Below are 15250 nucleotides of genomic sequence, written 5' to 3'. Positions count from 1 at the left end.
AATAACCAAATAGGAATTACTGCTGCAGTGACATTTTTATAAGAAGGAGCTTTCTATGAATCGGGAGCCGCCTTTTGGGGCCTGGGAGCAGCTCAGCACCGAGAACGCACCCTGGGGCAGTCGGAGTCGGTCCGATAACGCAGAGAAAACGCGGTTCACGCCGTCTCTACCACTATCATCTTCTGGCCTCAGACTAAACATTTAATTGGGCTTAGTCACTTATTTACTCACTGACATGGCAGCTAGTGCAGAGCAGGGATCTGGGGGAGGTTGTTTTTCTCTGGTTTTCCCCTGCTCCTGTCCACAGCCAGGCTGGAGCTCCCCCTGCTGCTCTCCTCTCCAGGTTACTGCCCGTTTTCTCCACTTTACTCCACACATGGAGGGGTCTGGCAGCGCTCATTTGTGTAACCTTTGCTCAGAAAGGCATGGTGCCGAAAGCACGCTAGGCTTTCCCTCAGACCTGCGTTTTTCGAAGGTGACCAGAGCAGAGAGGAAGGTGGGACGACATTTGCAAGGAGCTGCATGGTGCTGGTTGCCGGCTCGGTTATGTCAAGGTGGTGGTTTGGGTGCCCAGGTTCCAGCATCCCTCCATCCCGAGGAGCGCTTGCACTTCCAGCCACCGCTCCGGGTGTGAAGGAGGGGGAGAGACAAGCATTGGGGATGAGATTGCTTTTAGGGGAATCCTACTCCCAGTGTAAAAATGGACACATAATGACTTGTCACCTGGGCAGGGAAATCTAGTGACAGGCAACTCTGGGCTTGTCCTTTTCCTCACTTTGACTTGAGCTTCGGCTTGTGCCAGTTGTTACTGCATGCCAGTGGCTATCGCAGCCAAGGTCTCTTCCCTGAGCTGACCCCTGCGCTGTGCTCTGTGCATGGCCCCTCTGGGAACCAGAAACTGCCCAGGAGACTGTCAGCAGTGGGACTAGAGGTGAATGGTGCTTTTGCAGGTCTTTTCCCAAGTATTCTCTTTTCCCAAACATCTGCCATTCCTCTGGAAGGCACCTCTGATTTCCAGGGTGCAGCTCCCACTCCCCTAGTCATGGTGCAAGGGGTTAAGGAGCTGGAAGGAAGCCCTGCACAACTGCATGGGAGCCAGGCAGCACCTTCACGGGGGGGCGGGGGGCAGAGGCAGGGGGCTGGAGCTAAGGTGAGGTCTGGCTGTTCCTCATGTAAGTCCCTGCCTGTACTCGTTGGGAAGACGCACCCAAGTGTATGTATGCCGAGCATCCCAGATACATGCGTGCGCCTCCACCGGGAGGTATTCATACTGGGAATTGGTGGGGGAGCTTGTGCTGAGGGGTCCCCTTCGCTGAGCAGACCTGCCTGTGGGGCAGTGCTGCAGGCAGAGCAAGGCTGGTGCGTCTCTGCCCGCTGCGTGGGGCGAGGGGAGAGGCACTGCGTCCCAGACCCTCGCGGTGGCAGCGGCTCCTCCCCGGACAGGCACCCCTTGAGGGTATCAGCTTCTCCTTGAAGCGGCACTCTGAAGTGGAAAGGAGAGCCCGCTGGGGGATTTTTTTCTGTTCAGGTCTGGATTGAGCATGAATGAAAATTCCAAATAATGGTCAGGGTGCAATAACAGCTCTGGTTCAAGGAGGAAATGGGGCTCAGGCCTGATTTTGGTTCAGGTTTGGTTTGACTGATTATATCCAGGAAATCCTCCCACTGTGCTCTCCGGTTTCTGAATCCTGCTGTGCTAAATAGCAATTTGACTAAATTACATTATTTGAATCCAGTGTGCTGCATTCAACCTGGTGTTAAAATGCATGCTTGGCCTTCTATCTTTTAAATTTGATATGAAGACAGCTGTATGCATTTTCCCTTGTTTGTAAATTGTATACACATGATACGATGTTTTCAGTAAGCGCTAAACAATGCAATGTGAGGCATTTCAACAAAGGAATAATTTAATGCAACCCAGCAGAAATGCAGAGCCTTAGAAGTGGTTCTTTGTGAAACTACAAATTTTGGAAATGGGTCCAGAAGACCTACACTGGAGCAACCCAAGAAACAATAGTTAACACAGTAACATTTTTTCTGTAAGAAAAATACACCATGAAGAAATTATATTTTGCCTATTTTTTTAGCTTGTTGATTTACTTGAATGTTTCAGTTGGCATATTTTGTATTCGTTGCGTGTTTGGGATTAAAATTCTCCTTTCTTCACCAAAAGAGAATATTGTCGTACAAGATGCACTTTGAGCCAAGCAAGACTTTTTTTGTCAAGTGTAAATTTGTCTCTCATATTGTGTTCCAGTTCAAAGAAGATTAACACATTGTTACATTCTTTTCATCTTCTACTTAGCTTTAACAGAACGAGACACGTTTCCTTTGTAATCTGCAGAGACAGGAACTGTTCCTACTTTCAGAGGTGGAGGACAGTGTTAGAGAGGGCTGTATGATTTGTCTTGGCCATAAATGAAGTCTGCTGAAGCTGGATGGGAGCTGAAGAGTCCTCAGCTCCCCACCTTCTTCAGACCCTGTGGTTCATGCTTCTGTTAGGGCAGCTATACGCTCTCATGGGGATCTGGGCTGGGTTAAGGAATAAAGAGAGAGATGGTACTTCCCATTAAAGAAAATAGGGAGCAAAAACACTGTGTAAAAGATGGATTGGAATAACTGCAGCAACACAGCCCTGCTGGAGGGTGCTGGGTAGGTAGCTAAGGGAGCAGTCTGGCTGTGAGGAACAGTCTCTTAGGTATATTTATACAGCACGAAGCAGTGCCAGGCAGAACGCTGGTGGCCAAACAGGTATTGTCATCTCAGATTCTGCCCAAGCTTTGCTCAGCGGTGGGGTGGTTTAGCCCAAGTGGAATGCATTAAGAAAATACCCTTTGTAACTAAGCTGATGGAGTTATCTCCACGCAGCACTGATATGAACCCTGTACCCTAAATACACACAAAAACGTAAAAGGCAGTTACGTAACCACCAGAGAGAATCTGTCTACAGCTCCAGCAGAGTTGGTACGTCATCCTTGGATGAAGGGAGGGAGGGGAAGGTCGCAGCCTGGACTACCTCTGCTCAGCCTGGGCTGCAGGTGGAACATGCTCAGGGATGGAACTGCTGCCATCTACTCTTGCACTGTGGTCTCTTATCAGATGATGATGCAGTCAGAATTGAAATGCAATACACAGGAGCCTGTGCTGAATCAGCCGTTTGAAACAGGGGAATAAAGACCCATAAGCCCTCCCAAAAAATCTGGGAGTCCCTTAGCAGATACTGAAGTTGACAGAGGAACACATTAGTGGTAAATGAATGAATCCAGAAGCCATAGCCATGGCTAGCATTTTCATAACTGGCCATTTGATATAAAGCTTGAAATTTGTGCCTCAAATTCAAGCACATTGGTGTGGCTCCAATTGGCCCAACTGTGCAAGAAGCTGCAGGTTTTCTGCTTCTACAAATGGCAGCTGAAGTCACTGCAGGCTGTCTTCCCAAACCCAGCTGGCCACTCTGAAATGTACCTGCAAGTGCGCTCTGTGGCTGTCCAGGCTGGGACTGACCCCCGAGAAAACAGAAGTGTGCGTTGAGAATACTCAGGCTGCGGACCAGGGAGAAGAGCTGTCCGATACCGGAGAGTTAAGGCATGGTATGCATGTAGCAAACCCATCGCTTTCTTCCCTCTTGTGGATGCTTAGGGCTGTCCGTGCTTCATTGCACACAGAAATAAGATTGTTGTGTTGAGGTGCATGTGCATGTTCATATAGTGACAGCAAGAGGTGCTGGGTTCTTTCTCAGTGTTTGTGCTTACTGTTTCTTCTCTCTTTCTCTCTAGTCGAAGACCACCCCCTTCACCTACTCGGCCCACTGTAATTCGTCCGTTAGATTCATCCCTGTTAGACTAAAAGAAGTTTCTGGCATGTCATTCATTGTTAACCAAATATGTGGAAACAAATTGCTTGATAACTGTTGCAATAACCAATGTATAGTTGCATGTATGGACATCTATAGGCAAGTAACCAATTTTACTGATATACTCTGTCCATTCCGCATTGTTTCTGAGGTCTTAAATGTTTTGGAAAGGTCTGTGCTGCCTTGACTTTTCCTTTTGCAATAGCTGATGTTCGCTAACTTACTGACACACGTGTTCACCCAGGCAACTGTGCTCACAGTCTTGTACAGTCAAAGGAGGGCTTGACTTTGTGTGTGTTTTGTGCACATGTTGATTCGATCTGTTTCTTTTTTTCCTCTTATCCGAAAGGAATCTTGCTTTTGTACCTTTCAGGTTTTCCGTCATTTGGAATTACACAGTTATGCCCATTTTCTTTTTGAATGGCTAAACTGGGCAGAGAAAAACAATGTGGTTTCTTACCAAGCTCTTCTGAAGGCCTCACACTTCCATGACTCTCTTGCAAGAAGCTTGCTGGATGGCTGCTTCTCCTATAATTTCTCCTTATCCAAAGTCTAGTTTTTAAGGAATGTTGTTAAACAAGAAGGGTGTGTATAGGACAATGTGTGATTTACTTTATTTCCACATTGGTGGCTGATGGGCAGGGTTGAGTGAGTGGTTGGTAAGGACCAGGCTGCAGCGCTGCAGCTTGCAAGGCTCAGTGTGGAGCTGCTGTCTCTCCCCGCAGCAAGGATGTGAAAGGGTGGTTTGAAGAGCCATTGCGTGACAGAGCGGCGTGTGCCAGCTCCCTTTGTCCTCTGCTAGTGCTTGCTCACGTTCATACTCCCACTGAACTCATGGGAAGCCCTGTGGGTACGTGAGTGCATGTAATATGTATAAATGTACTGCACACCGGGATATGGAGAACTGAGGGTTGCTTTTGGTCATTTTGTGAAACAGAAGGAGATACAGATACAGTTATAGATATAGATATATGCACAGCTGTAAATGGGCTACCACGCCTCTGTCCATTGCATGAGCCAATTCACAGAGCTGGGGCCTAAATTTGCATCTGAGCTTTCCAAGGGTCTAGGTTTGATTTGAGATATTTATTCACACCAGTTGATAAAGTTCTACTATGCCCACTATATAACAATTTTCTCTTTGCATCTCTTGGAGTCCCGCTCACCTCAGATGAAGGTCGCTTTTCCAGCTGGGTGCTGAGCAGTGCTCAGCTGTGCATCCTGGCAATGAATTATTTTAGCAGATGTTCACTTGCAGAGGTCCTCTCTGCCTATTGTTTTGCATGTTGTATATATTAATGAATTATAAAAACCTTTTGTCTTAAATGCATTACTTCACTTTAAGCACTTAGGGTCAGTGTCACCCTTATAGTTTAAAATTTACTGAGCTAACAGAATTAAACTAGAGATTTATTTGGCCTTGTTTCTTCAGAAAATATTAATTGCTGTTATTACAATTATGGTTACAGATCCCTAGGCAAAGCAATTGGTGGTTTCAAAGGCCCCCAATATAATTAGTCTAATAAATTTATTTATTCAGCTTGCATGTAGGGCTTCAATATGCTTGTAGTCCCATGGTTAGGAAGAATCCAATCAAAGAGCCACAACCAATGGGGATTTTGCCTATTAAGTATTCCCAGACTGCTGATTAACTAACAGTTGTGCTCACTACCGAAGCAAATTGTGTTTCAGCTTGCATAAGAGAGACGAGCTTGGGAAAGCGCAATGATTTGTATGTTAGCTTAACTTTAATTTCCTGTCAACCTCATACTTGTGACACACACCTGGGGAGTCTATAGGTCAACATCTGAAGCACAGTGAAGATGGAGTTTGTCAGAGCACCGGCATCTTGGTGATCTCAGAAGACTGCTTAAGTGGCTGGTGTTTGTTTGGAGAACAGGCCCAGATCTCCAATACCAAGTGGACAGGATCAGCTTTCAAGAAAAAAAAGGTTGCAAACCCATTACAGTAATTTTGATTTTTGCTACAAAAAAAACCCCAAACCAACAACATATTATGATGATTTTTCTTGTTTTCTACACAGTTTTCCATTCTCTGCTGTAACATTCAATCCATCTATTAGATGTATTTTTATAAATAGCTATAGTAGTCCATACTGTTGCCTAACCAGCAAACCTGTATATAGTTTATCAGAGCTCTTTGTTACTCCCTGGCTGCTGCCTGCTGACAGAAAGCCAAGCTCTTCACCTCTTCCACTTCAGCCACAGAAAGTTGCATTAACCCCAAATTTTGAGATTCATTCAGTGATACTGTAAGGCCATGGTCTGGGTTTAGCCCACCGTACCCTAAAGACTCGATTTAGTTGTCCAAGGTTCCTTTTTGTTCTGTGGAAAGAGGCAGCACCTCCAGAAGGTGATTCAGACCGGTGTGGCTGCATGGAAGACAAGGGTGGTAACGCTGGTAAGTTAGGAGCCTCGATTAGATGACGCAGATCCTGGCCTAAAAACATGCTTTTAAATCCTCTGTACTTGAGACTCCTTAATTTACTTTAATGACTGCTTCTGTCAAGCATAAGGAAGTAGGTAGCACAATTCAACACCGTCCTTAACTCTGCCTTTCAAGAAATTGTATTTTCTCAGCAGTAATCTTGAATTGTAAATGAAGCTCTCAAGGATAGCTTTACCTGAAAGAGGAGGAGGCAGTGAGGTACCTGTGGCCCCACTGTCACCACCGTCTGGTTCTGCGCTTAATGTTGAGGCTGTGGGACACAGCTGCACAGCCCTCCCTTCCTCTACATCCTCATTGAGATCACATCTGATTCTGGCCCTGCACCCGAAATGTAACACTTTTAGGTGTGCAGCTTAATAATTAACCTTGAGCACAGATCCAGAGTTTGATGATTTTACCTCTAACTTCTCACATACACGCTTTTCAGAATAAACTACATAGAATTTGTTATTTCTAGGAAAAATGCTAAGTGCTTCTCAAGAAATTGCCATGTCCAATTGAGTAAGTACTGTCCTCCCAACCTCGGCCCATTTCCTCCTGCTGTACCGTGCCTGCAGCGGGTTGGTTTGTCCTGCTCGCTCCTGATGCTGGTGAGTCCCGTCTCTCCCGTCCCTCGTTCTCAGAGGAGCAGCCTTGGCAGTAACTCACTCCATGCCTGAAGGACAGCAGAACGAGCACCCCGTGGGTCTGCCAGAGGGATTGGCTACCTCCGACTGGCTGCTGTCCCCTCTGCAGATGCCCTTCCACAGGGTGAGCTAAGCCTGAAATCCCGTAGCTGAAAAGCACAGGTTGCTCACCCTTTCTTCAGTTCCCTCTGGCAAAGCTCAGAAGATGGCCAGGGAGTAGTGGAGACTCCCGTTAAGCAACAGCAGAGTTCCTGATCTTACGTGAGGTGTATAATTAGCTGGGTGATGTACGTAGCTAAGTTTCAGGAGGGTGCTCATCTAGTACTGCATTTAGGCTAAGCCTGGGTCTCTGCCTAGAGAACATGTTCCTCCTCACCTCCTCATGGCTGACCAACAGCTGAAGAGCTTGCGTGTGCCGTAAATAGTTCTTGGCCTTTAATCTCAAGGGATCTTGTGTTAGGATTAAAAAGATTGTATGTTCCGTGAAAAGGCTTATGTACATAGTTAATGTATGTTTATTTTATTGCTGATCTTGTTGCACTTTCTGAGTAAGCCTCATAAAAGTAGATTATTTATTACATTAAAGGAGATAACGTTATAGGTTATGGCATTTCGTGTTAAAGCATAACATAGAAACTATTATACTCTCTATTGCAGACAGCTACACTATACAACGTGTATACGGCATATTGAGATTACTGGCTAGTTCTGTCGTTCTGTCTTAAAATAGTCCAAACCTCCTGAATTCAAAGCAGACCTGTTTTGCCCCTGTGACACCGGGGAGGCATCCAACCTCTTGGTGTGCTTATGGCACAGTTCCTCCTGTTGTGGCGTTGAACCTCCTCCCTGGGCTCTAGCAGAACAGCTCCCTTGTGTAAATGAATGTTACTCTGCCTGTCTTTCCTCTTGCTTTGTCTGCAGGCGAGCTGATACCGATGGCTCCTCCCGTCCAGACAGTCCTCCATTCTTGCTTGATATATGATTTGTCCCGTCTTGCCGGCCATTTGCTTTACTGCCTGTCTCTTTACTTTTCCAGGATGGTGTAAATGATGACTTCTTTTTGTAAGAAGCAAACGCTTTATTTCTTTCTGAATTTTGCTCTGTATGTTAATGCCCTACTTCATATGAGCCAACGCATCTGCCTTTGGTTTCATAATCTGTAAATGGTTCCTCATGTTGACCTTTGAGCACAGCAAGTCGATTCCCAAAACCATGGTCGTTGCTGAGCATCACATACACCTGCTGTAAAAATGTTATGCTGCATTTCTGAACCTGAAATAAACTGTAACTCTTGATGGGCTTTTATTATTACTTTCTGGATGCACGTGAGTGGTCTTCTGTCTCTTGCGCCACCATCTCAGCATGCCGCACTCCACCTCTGTTGGGACTGCAACAAGGATTTATCGGAGATGTGTGTTGCATCGAGATCACTGGAGATGTCATTAAAAGGGACGAGGGGGGAGAAGTAACCCATGGGAAGCATTCAGCCTGCTGCCCTGTTAGGGGCTTGGAGTGCTGCAGAGATGTTTTGCTGGGGAATGGATGAATGTTTTTCAAGTCATACCTGGTATTCATTCTGTTGCTGGGGAAGGAGTTGTTTTGGGGGAGATTCAGAGCTGAGCAGAAAGCCAGACGGAGTCCTCCAGAGCAGGAGCAGGAGTAAAACTGTGCATGTGTATGCTTTATGTCTGGAAGGGATTTCTCCCTACAGTGGTCGTGTACGAATGTGCAGATGTCTTGATTACTCAATTCCCCCTTCAGGTCAGTATGAGCCAAGTAACTGGAATCGGTGCTTGGAGGAGATGGTCTGTATGGCACAACAAGCACAACAGCTGCCCGTGGGAGAGGACGTTTCTCACTGAGTGCAACAGTCACTGCGTTGGTCCTTAGGTTTTGGGAAGTGGGGGGAGGAAAAGGTGGGATGAGCAAAGCAGCAACATCCCCATTGTATTCACTTGCTTGCTGTAACGTTTTATGACTTTTTTTTTTTTTTTTAATCATCTTTAATGGCTTTGCCTGAGGCAGTCTGTGCAGTCTCCCTCAGTGAACAGCAGTGTCACACATATCCCGTCTGGCTGCAGTACGTTACGTACCCCTGTATGAGTTTGGTTCCTGGCACGTTGGTTGGTGACACATCAGTGCCCTGTGCTGGGTAACAGCCGCTCTTGAACCACTGCACTGGGCCATCCATCAGATGCCAAGGATCTGGGCTGCTAGGGTTGGCAGTAGATTCATTTCACTGCTGTCACCCACGTTTTTAACCTTCCCCAGCAATGTCCCCTCCAGATAACCGAATCCAGCCCATCGATCCATCTTATTTGATCATTCCCGATTGCAACAGAATCTCACTTTAAAAAGGTCTACTCCAAGAACAGTGTTTGAAGCAGACAGTGGTGCAGACTGTAAGGTTGGCTGGGGAAGAGCTCGTCCAGAGGATATTGTTTGCTGCAAGAAAATTAGAGAGCCTGTGACCAGCGACCTCCACACTCGTGATGTGATTGTCCTAGTTCTCTGGCGCCAACAAGTCAGATGGGAGGTGGTGAGGATGAAAGCAGAGGCTGTGCTGATAGCCAGCTGATCCTAATCTCGCTCTTGCTCTTTTCCTTAATGTGCATGTTCTGTGCCTTTTTCTCTTAACCCATTTTATTAAGATAATTTTGTATACGAGTCATTTTATTGACCTTTTGTTTTAAATCTCTTCTCTGCCCCTCCCACCCCCAGTGAATTTTGGGTTATTTTTTGTCTTTTTCCTAGGCGACCCCCACCAGCTGTTCCAGGAAGATCATCCTAACACACACGTTTCTTTTTTGTTACATGTAATCTGTCTTTTTTTTTTTTTTTGGTCCACAATTACCTTTAATTTGCACTATCCTATTTGTAAATGAAAGATTTTATTTTCAGATGTCAATGATAAGCCTGGATATAAAGAAAATAAAAATTCTGATTACAAAATGAATGTGTGCTGGTTTTCTATTGAAGGGTCTACCCGGTCCTTCTCAAATTGAGCCATTCATATCCCATGGAAGAAATTGCCTGGGCTCTGTGAAGATTCCCACCCTCCGAGGTGGTGGAGAGAGGGATGTTCTGCTGGGATTCCACCACTGCTTCTGAATTCACTAACCACCAGGATTGCTCCATGTTCATGGCTTTGGCTTAGCATTAGCAGGAAGAATAACCAGCTTCTCTTAACAACAAGAGAGTCCTAAAACATGTCTTAATGCACCAGCGGCAGCACCCGGCTGAGGGAAAAGTCAAAGGTGAAAAATTGCAATGGTCTCTCAATTGCAATGGACTGTTGAATCTGCGCAATTATAAATAAATCACAGCTGCTCTGACCATTTTTTTTCAAGCTAAACCTCTGAATTCCTTGCGAGCCGAACTCATTCGAGCATCTGAGCTCAAATAGCTGTAAGTAGCTACCTCTGGGATTCCAAATGTGTCTGTCCCTGCGTGAAAGATAAAATCTGTGATTTAACATTTAGATGTCCTTGTTTGGGGTGCCAGAGAAGAATATGAAGAGTAAGCCTAAAAAAAGGGAAAGCTGATGGGTCTTACTGACTTTTTTCCTTGCATGAAAACAAAGAAGGGATGTCTCAAACCATTGCAGATAAATCAGAAGGCCCTGCACAGATATGAACTCCAGGACTCCAGCCTGTTGTTTCAGGAGCACAAACCAGACATTTCTTTGTAGTAGGAAGTTCACGGTGAGAGGGAGCTGCAGTGGTGCTGCTCAGGGGGTGGGGGCAGGAGAGTGGACGAGGTCGGTATTGTTTTTAGAAGGGGCCTGACAACACACAGCCTGTGCTTGGTTTCAAGCCAGGTCTGACACAGCTTTGCTGAATTTGGGTGGTTCCTCCTGTTCCAGCTGATTTAGGTCCTTGCTGACCTCTCATATATCCAGGGAGCTGCTGAATTTTTTCCACCTGGGTGTGCTGACAAATACCAGGTACTGAGTTTACTGAAATTATAAGGGGGTGCAAGCCCATAGAGCTGTAGACTTACCCAGATTTTTCTTTCTTCTCACTGAGACGTTGTCTTTTGGTGGACTACAACAGAAGAAACAGCAATGGCATCAGCAAAAAGGGGAAAAAAACCCCACCCCAAATACAGCAATTCTTAGGAAAGGGAGATAAATAATCATTCCTGTTAGGCCTTTGAACAGCATGTGCTAAACTAGGAATTGTTTGGGCTGGAAAGGGTATGGTCATAAGCAAGGTGCTTCCCAGCACCCTGGGAAAAAGGAGGGGAGCTCACACTGGCCGTATCTTTCATCTGTGAACTCACCACTGTCAGGTACTGAGGCTAAAAAAACACAGCAGAGTTCAGGAATTGTATATTTTCAGGACCACTACAGAAGCGACGGTGTTTGTACCCAGAGTCTCTTAAAGAGGTTCAGGCCACGCGTCACCTCTCAGGTAAGAGGGAATAGGAAGAGGCTGAATTTCACAAGCTGCTTTTTTTTTCCAGGTTGTTCAAAAATCTCTTCCACGCTGGGGGAAGCTCTCACTGTGTTGCCTCTGGGATACGGCATGGTACCAACAGATGAACCAACATCAAATAAAAGGTGGCTGACATTTTGGTTGTATGGCCTTACCTATAGCACCCCAACCGGGAGCTGCTGCTGTCCTCCTAGCTACTGGCTGACCTCCACGCATTAGGCTGTAAGGCACAAAATTCTTCCTTGGAACATTTTGTGGTGTCGAACCTTTCACAGAAATATCTACCTCCTTCTGAAGTATTTGATAAAAAATATTGTTGGAAATAGGACTCTGAACTTCATGGTTTTCTGGTTGCTATTCCTAAAATCTCTTGAGTAGAAAGATAAAGGTATCGGTGTGCTGGAAAACCTTGGCAGGCTCTTTGGCATCATCTCCCGGTATAAATTTTTGAAGAAGCTGTTTAACCTTGTCTGTGCTATTTCCAGCCTGCCATGGTATACCTTCTGTGGCTTGGTGGAGAAGGATAAGGGCGCATTATGCATCCTGGGCCGCTTTTCAATGGATGAGTTAAGACCAAAATCCTGGTTTTGTTTCCTGATCATACGCGTTGTTGCTGTTGTCTCTCACGTCACAAAGCTGTCTGATGTGCAGAGAAAAGCTTGGTGATTATGATGGGAATTGAAGAGATAAAAAGATCCTACCTTCAAAGACTAAAGCTTGCCTCTTTCCAGGCTTCCCAGATCCCAGTCTCCCGTGTGGGGAGGGACGGGGGCCCCTGACAGCATGGTGTGGGTGGCTGATGCTTGCCTTTCCCTGCAGCAGCGGCTGTAGATGGAGATTCCAGACGGCACGTGCCAGCAGCTCCCCCAGGAGCGAGGCTTATCCCCGGCCAGTTTACAATTACTCGCATTTGGCTAGCTTCAAATCAAAAGAAAATGTCCCACTGAACTACTTGATCTCAGTGGACTTGGAAACTTAAGAGAAAGAAACTGCACTTCCTTGTAATGCAAAATAACATTTAACTCTTTAGAGTTGGTTGGTGATGATCTGGTTGCATACAAACTGAGAAGGACCTATTTCTTTGGTCTCAGTGTGTGCTCCATCAGAGACGCTGCAGACCGGTATGCTCAGGTAGCAAATGCTCATCCAGTGTTAACGCCGAACTGGGTATAGAGTTATGGGAAAGTTTTTTTCTGTAGGGCACATTTTGACCTCGGGCATAAAGACATATTCATAATGGAGTTTATTCGGCATCTTAAATAACTTCAGCAGCATTGCACAGCATGTGTCCTCAGGAGAAGGTCAGAGGAGTCCCAGGGAAACTCTGCCTGGCTTTTGCATCTCCTCCTCTCCTCTCCCTGCTTCTCTCTTGCGTTTTTCCCGTCTTCAAAGTTGCTTTGTGCATCCACGCCATGCACGGGGCTCTGTGTTTTCATCTCCCAGGTTAGGGAGAGCGGGGCATCTGTGCGGGCACGCTAATGGAAGGGCTTTCCCTGGGGGATCTCTGGGCAAGGACTGGGGCTATGGAGGAGGTGAAGGGAAGGAGCTGGGTGGAGCAGAGAGGCCTGGGGCCATGGGCAGGGATGAAAGGGCCTGCGGAGGGCTGGATGGGACACGTCCTGCATCCTGCCTGCAGCTGGGTGGATGTCTCCTGCTGAATCAGTCAAAGCCCAGGGATCTGCATAGGTGATCCGCTGAGTTCCAGCTGCGGCAGAGGTGACATTGGGTGTCTGTACCCATTTCCACCTGGGTAACTGATATTTGCACTTTTCCTAGCCCTGAGCTGGTTTGGAGAGTCTGAATTTGGAAAGAGTATTTTTTGGGGGAAATATTTCTCTTTGGGGGAATTGGTGCAGCAGAAACTCTGCTTTCTTGGAGCCTCTACCATGATTGACCTTAGCGCCAGGCAGGCTAGATTTGATTTACATTTGATTAACACTCAAGCCTCACCCTACAGATGGACTCTGTGAAGCAGCTTTGGATGGCAGCGTTACAATGGCATTAGCCCAGTGCAAGATAGGGCATCCTGGTTGCTGAGCAGCTTTCTGGGAAACCTCCTTGTCAAAAAGCAGCCTTCTTTCTGAAGAACTAAAATATGTCACCCTCGCTGTGAGCATCTAGCTACTCTGCGCTCCCTGCGAGACCAGAGCACATGCTCTAAACCTCCACAGATTTTCTTTAATTAAAACCAAAATGAGATGTAGTTGTCACCACGACGACAACAGCAACATTTAACACTTGGCAAGAGCCGGAACAAAGCACCGGAGGTGTTGGGGACTCGATCGGGGGTTGCTTATTTCCGAGAAAGCCCAAGGAGCACCCAGCAAGTGCCCGCTCGCTGGGGTGAGACGCCGGTGCTCAACGGGATGAGGTCAATCGAAGCAAAGAGTTCAGCGCTTCTGCAGCGCTGGGTTTCCAAAAGAGAACGAAGTTTCACAAAAACCTGGGTAATGCCAAACACATCCCTGCGAGGTGGGGCTGGGGCAGGCGCATGTGACCCTTTCCTCCCACCATGCCGGCTCTGGTGGGCTCTTCTCCCCGGGGCAGCGGGAGCAGGGACGGTCCCAGATGGGAGCAGGGAAATGGGAAGTGCTTGGCCTGCCCTGGCCTGGCCTCCAGCAGAACTGGTTTGCTGGGAGTGCCCTCTGTGCTGTGTGTGTGGTGCCAGACAGACGGTGCCAGACAGGACCTCACTGTGTCCCCGACGCCGCTGTCACAGCAGGCTGGCATCTCCCCAGCCCATGGGTGTCCCTGTGAGGGTCTGTGCTGAGCTCCATCCCTCTGGCTTGGGCCAGATCGACCTCTGGGAGGGGGTCAGAGAGGGAAGGCAGGCGTCTTGCCTCCTCACCACCCCCTCTCCTAAAGGATTTAGGGTAACATGGTGCCTGGCTGCATCGCGAGGCTATTCTGGCATCAGTGACCAGCGGGGAGCAGGTGAGCTGGGCTCAGCACTGTACCCATCCCAGGTGCTCTCGTGCTCAGTCCTGCAGCTCCGGCAGCACCACTGCCCTGTGCGCTGCCACCCTGCCGGCAGCGACCCTCACCCAGCCCCCTCCAGCCCTCCCGGGGAGGTGCTGTCAGTCCCCATCACACATATCGAGGTCCGTGGGACTGAGGACCTCCATGGGCACGCTGTGAGGCACATCTGAGCCAGATCTGCATTCCCATGTGATGTTTCTGCTCAGGGGACGCACACCGGGTCTGCAACCACCCCCAAACGCAGGTATGGGTCTGCGTGGCCTGACCACGTGCTGCCCCACTCGCCTGCGCCCCGAGCTGCTGCATGGGCTGGCCACTCTGCGGGGTTCAGCTCGTTCCTTTGCCAAAACCAAGCAGGTCGGGTCTGGAAACAGACGCCGACAGTAACACAAACGTGGTTTTCATTGTTGCGCAAGAGGCTTTATTGGGCTGGTGTCCTCCCCCCAAGGGCTGTTCCCCAGCCAGGACCTTTGTGCTGCTCACAGCTGGAGGTCCCCTCTCCTCCTGGGCCAGGCCTACATGAGGAACCTGGAGAGGTCCTCCTTGATTTCAGCTTCATCCCAGGGCCCGTGGATGTTGTCCTTGAGCAGCTGAAGGCGGATGAGGCAGTAAGGGCAGAGGCAGGAGATGGCGAGCAGCAGCGAGGCAAAGAGCACGGCGCCCACGCTGGAAACGGTGGCCAGCCCCGCCAGCGCTGCCAGCGCAAAGAGCACTGTCACCCCCACGTAGCATCGGGGTGTCTGGGCCTTCAGCTTCTTCTGCAGCATGGGCCAGAGGGCGAAGATCTGCATGGCAAAGGTGACCATGACGAAGGCGTGGAGGGAGCGAGGCAGGCGGGAGGCCAGGCACACCGAAGCAAAGATGGCCATGTTGAGGGACAGCGT

General features: G+C 48.0%; 2 protein-coding genes across 2 annotated transcripts in view; one reads left to right on the top strand and one right to left on the bottom strand.

The window, feature by feature from the left end:
* Positions 1–3846, top strand: part of DNM3 (dynamin 3) — a 178191-nt gene extending 174345 nt beyond the window's left edge. Inside the window, 1 exon segment of the mRNA XM_009892901.1 lies at positions 3777–3846. Within this exon segment, the coding sequence (XP_009891203.1) occupies positions 3777–3846 (70 nt within the window).
* Positions 3847–14777: 10931 nt separating this feature from the next.
* On the bottom strand, positions 14778–15244 carry PIGC (phosphatidylinositol glycan anchor biosynthesis, class C). Its single transcript, XM_009892819.1, has one exon. The coding sequence runs from the start codon at positions 15233–15235 to the stop codon at positions 14882–14884; it is 354 nt and encodes a 117-aa protein (XP_009891121.1). The 5' UTR covers positions 15236–15244; the 3' UTR covers positions 14778–14881.
* Positions 15245–15250: the final 6 nt, after the last annotated feature.

Source organism: Charadrius vociferus, unplaced genomic scaffold, assembly GCF_000708025.1.
Source record: "Charadrius vociferus isolate BGI_N301 unplaced genomic scaffold, ASM70802v2 scaffold39, whole genome shotgun sequence".
Taxonomy (NCBI): Eukaryota; Metazoa; Chordata; class Aves; order Charadriiformes; family Charadriidae; genus Charadrius; species Charadrius vociferus.
Note: the sequence above shows the minus strand (reverse complement) of the source record. Positions and strands in the feature narration are given on the sequence as shown.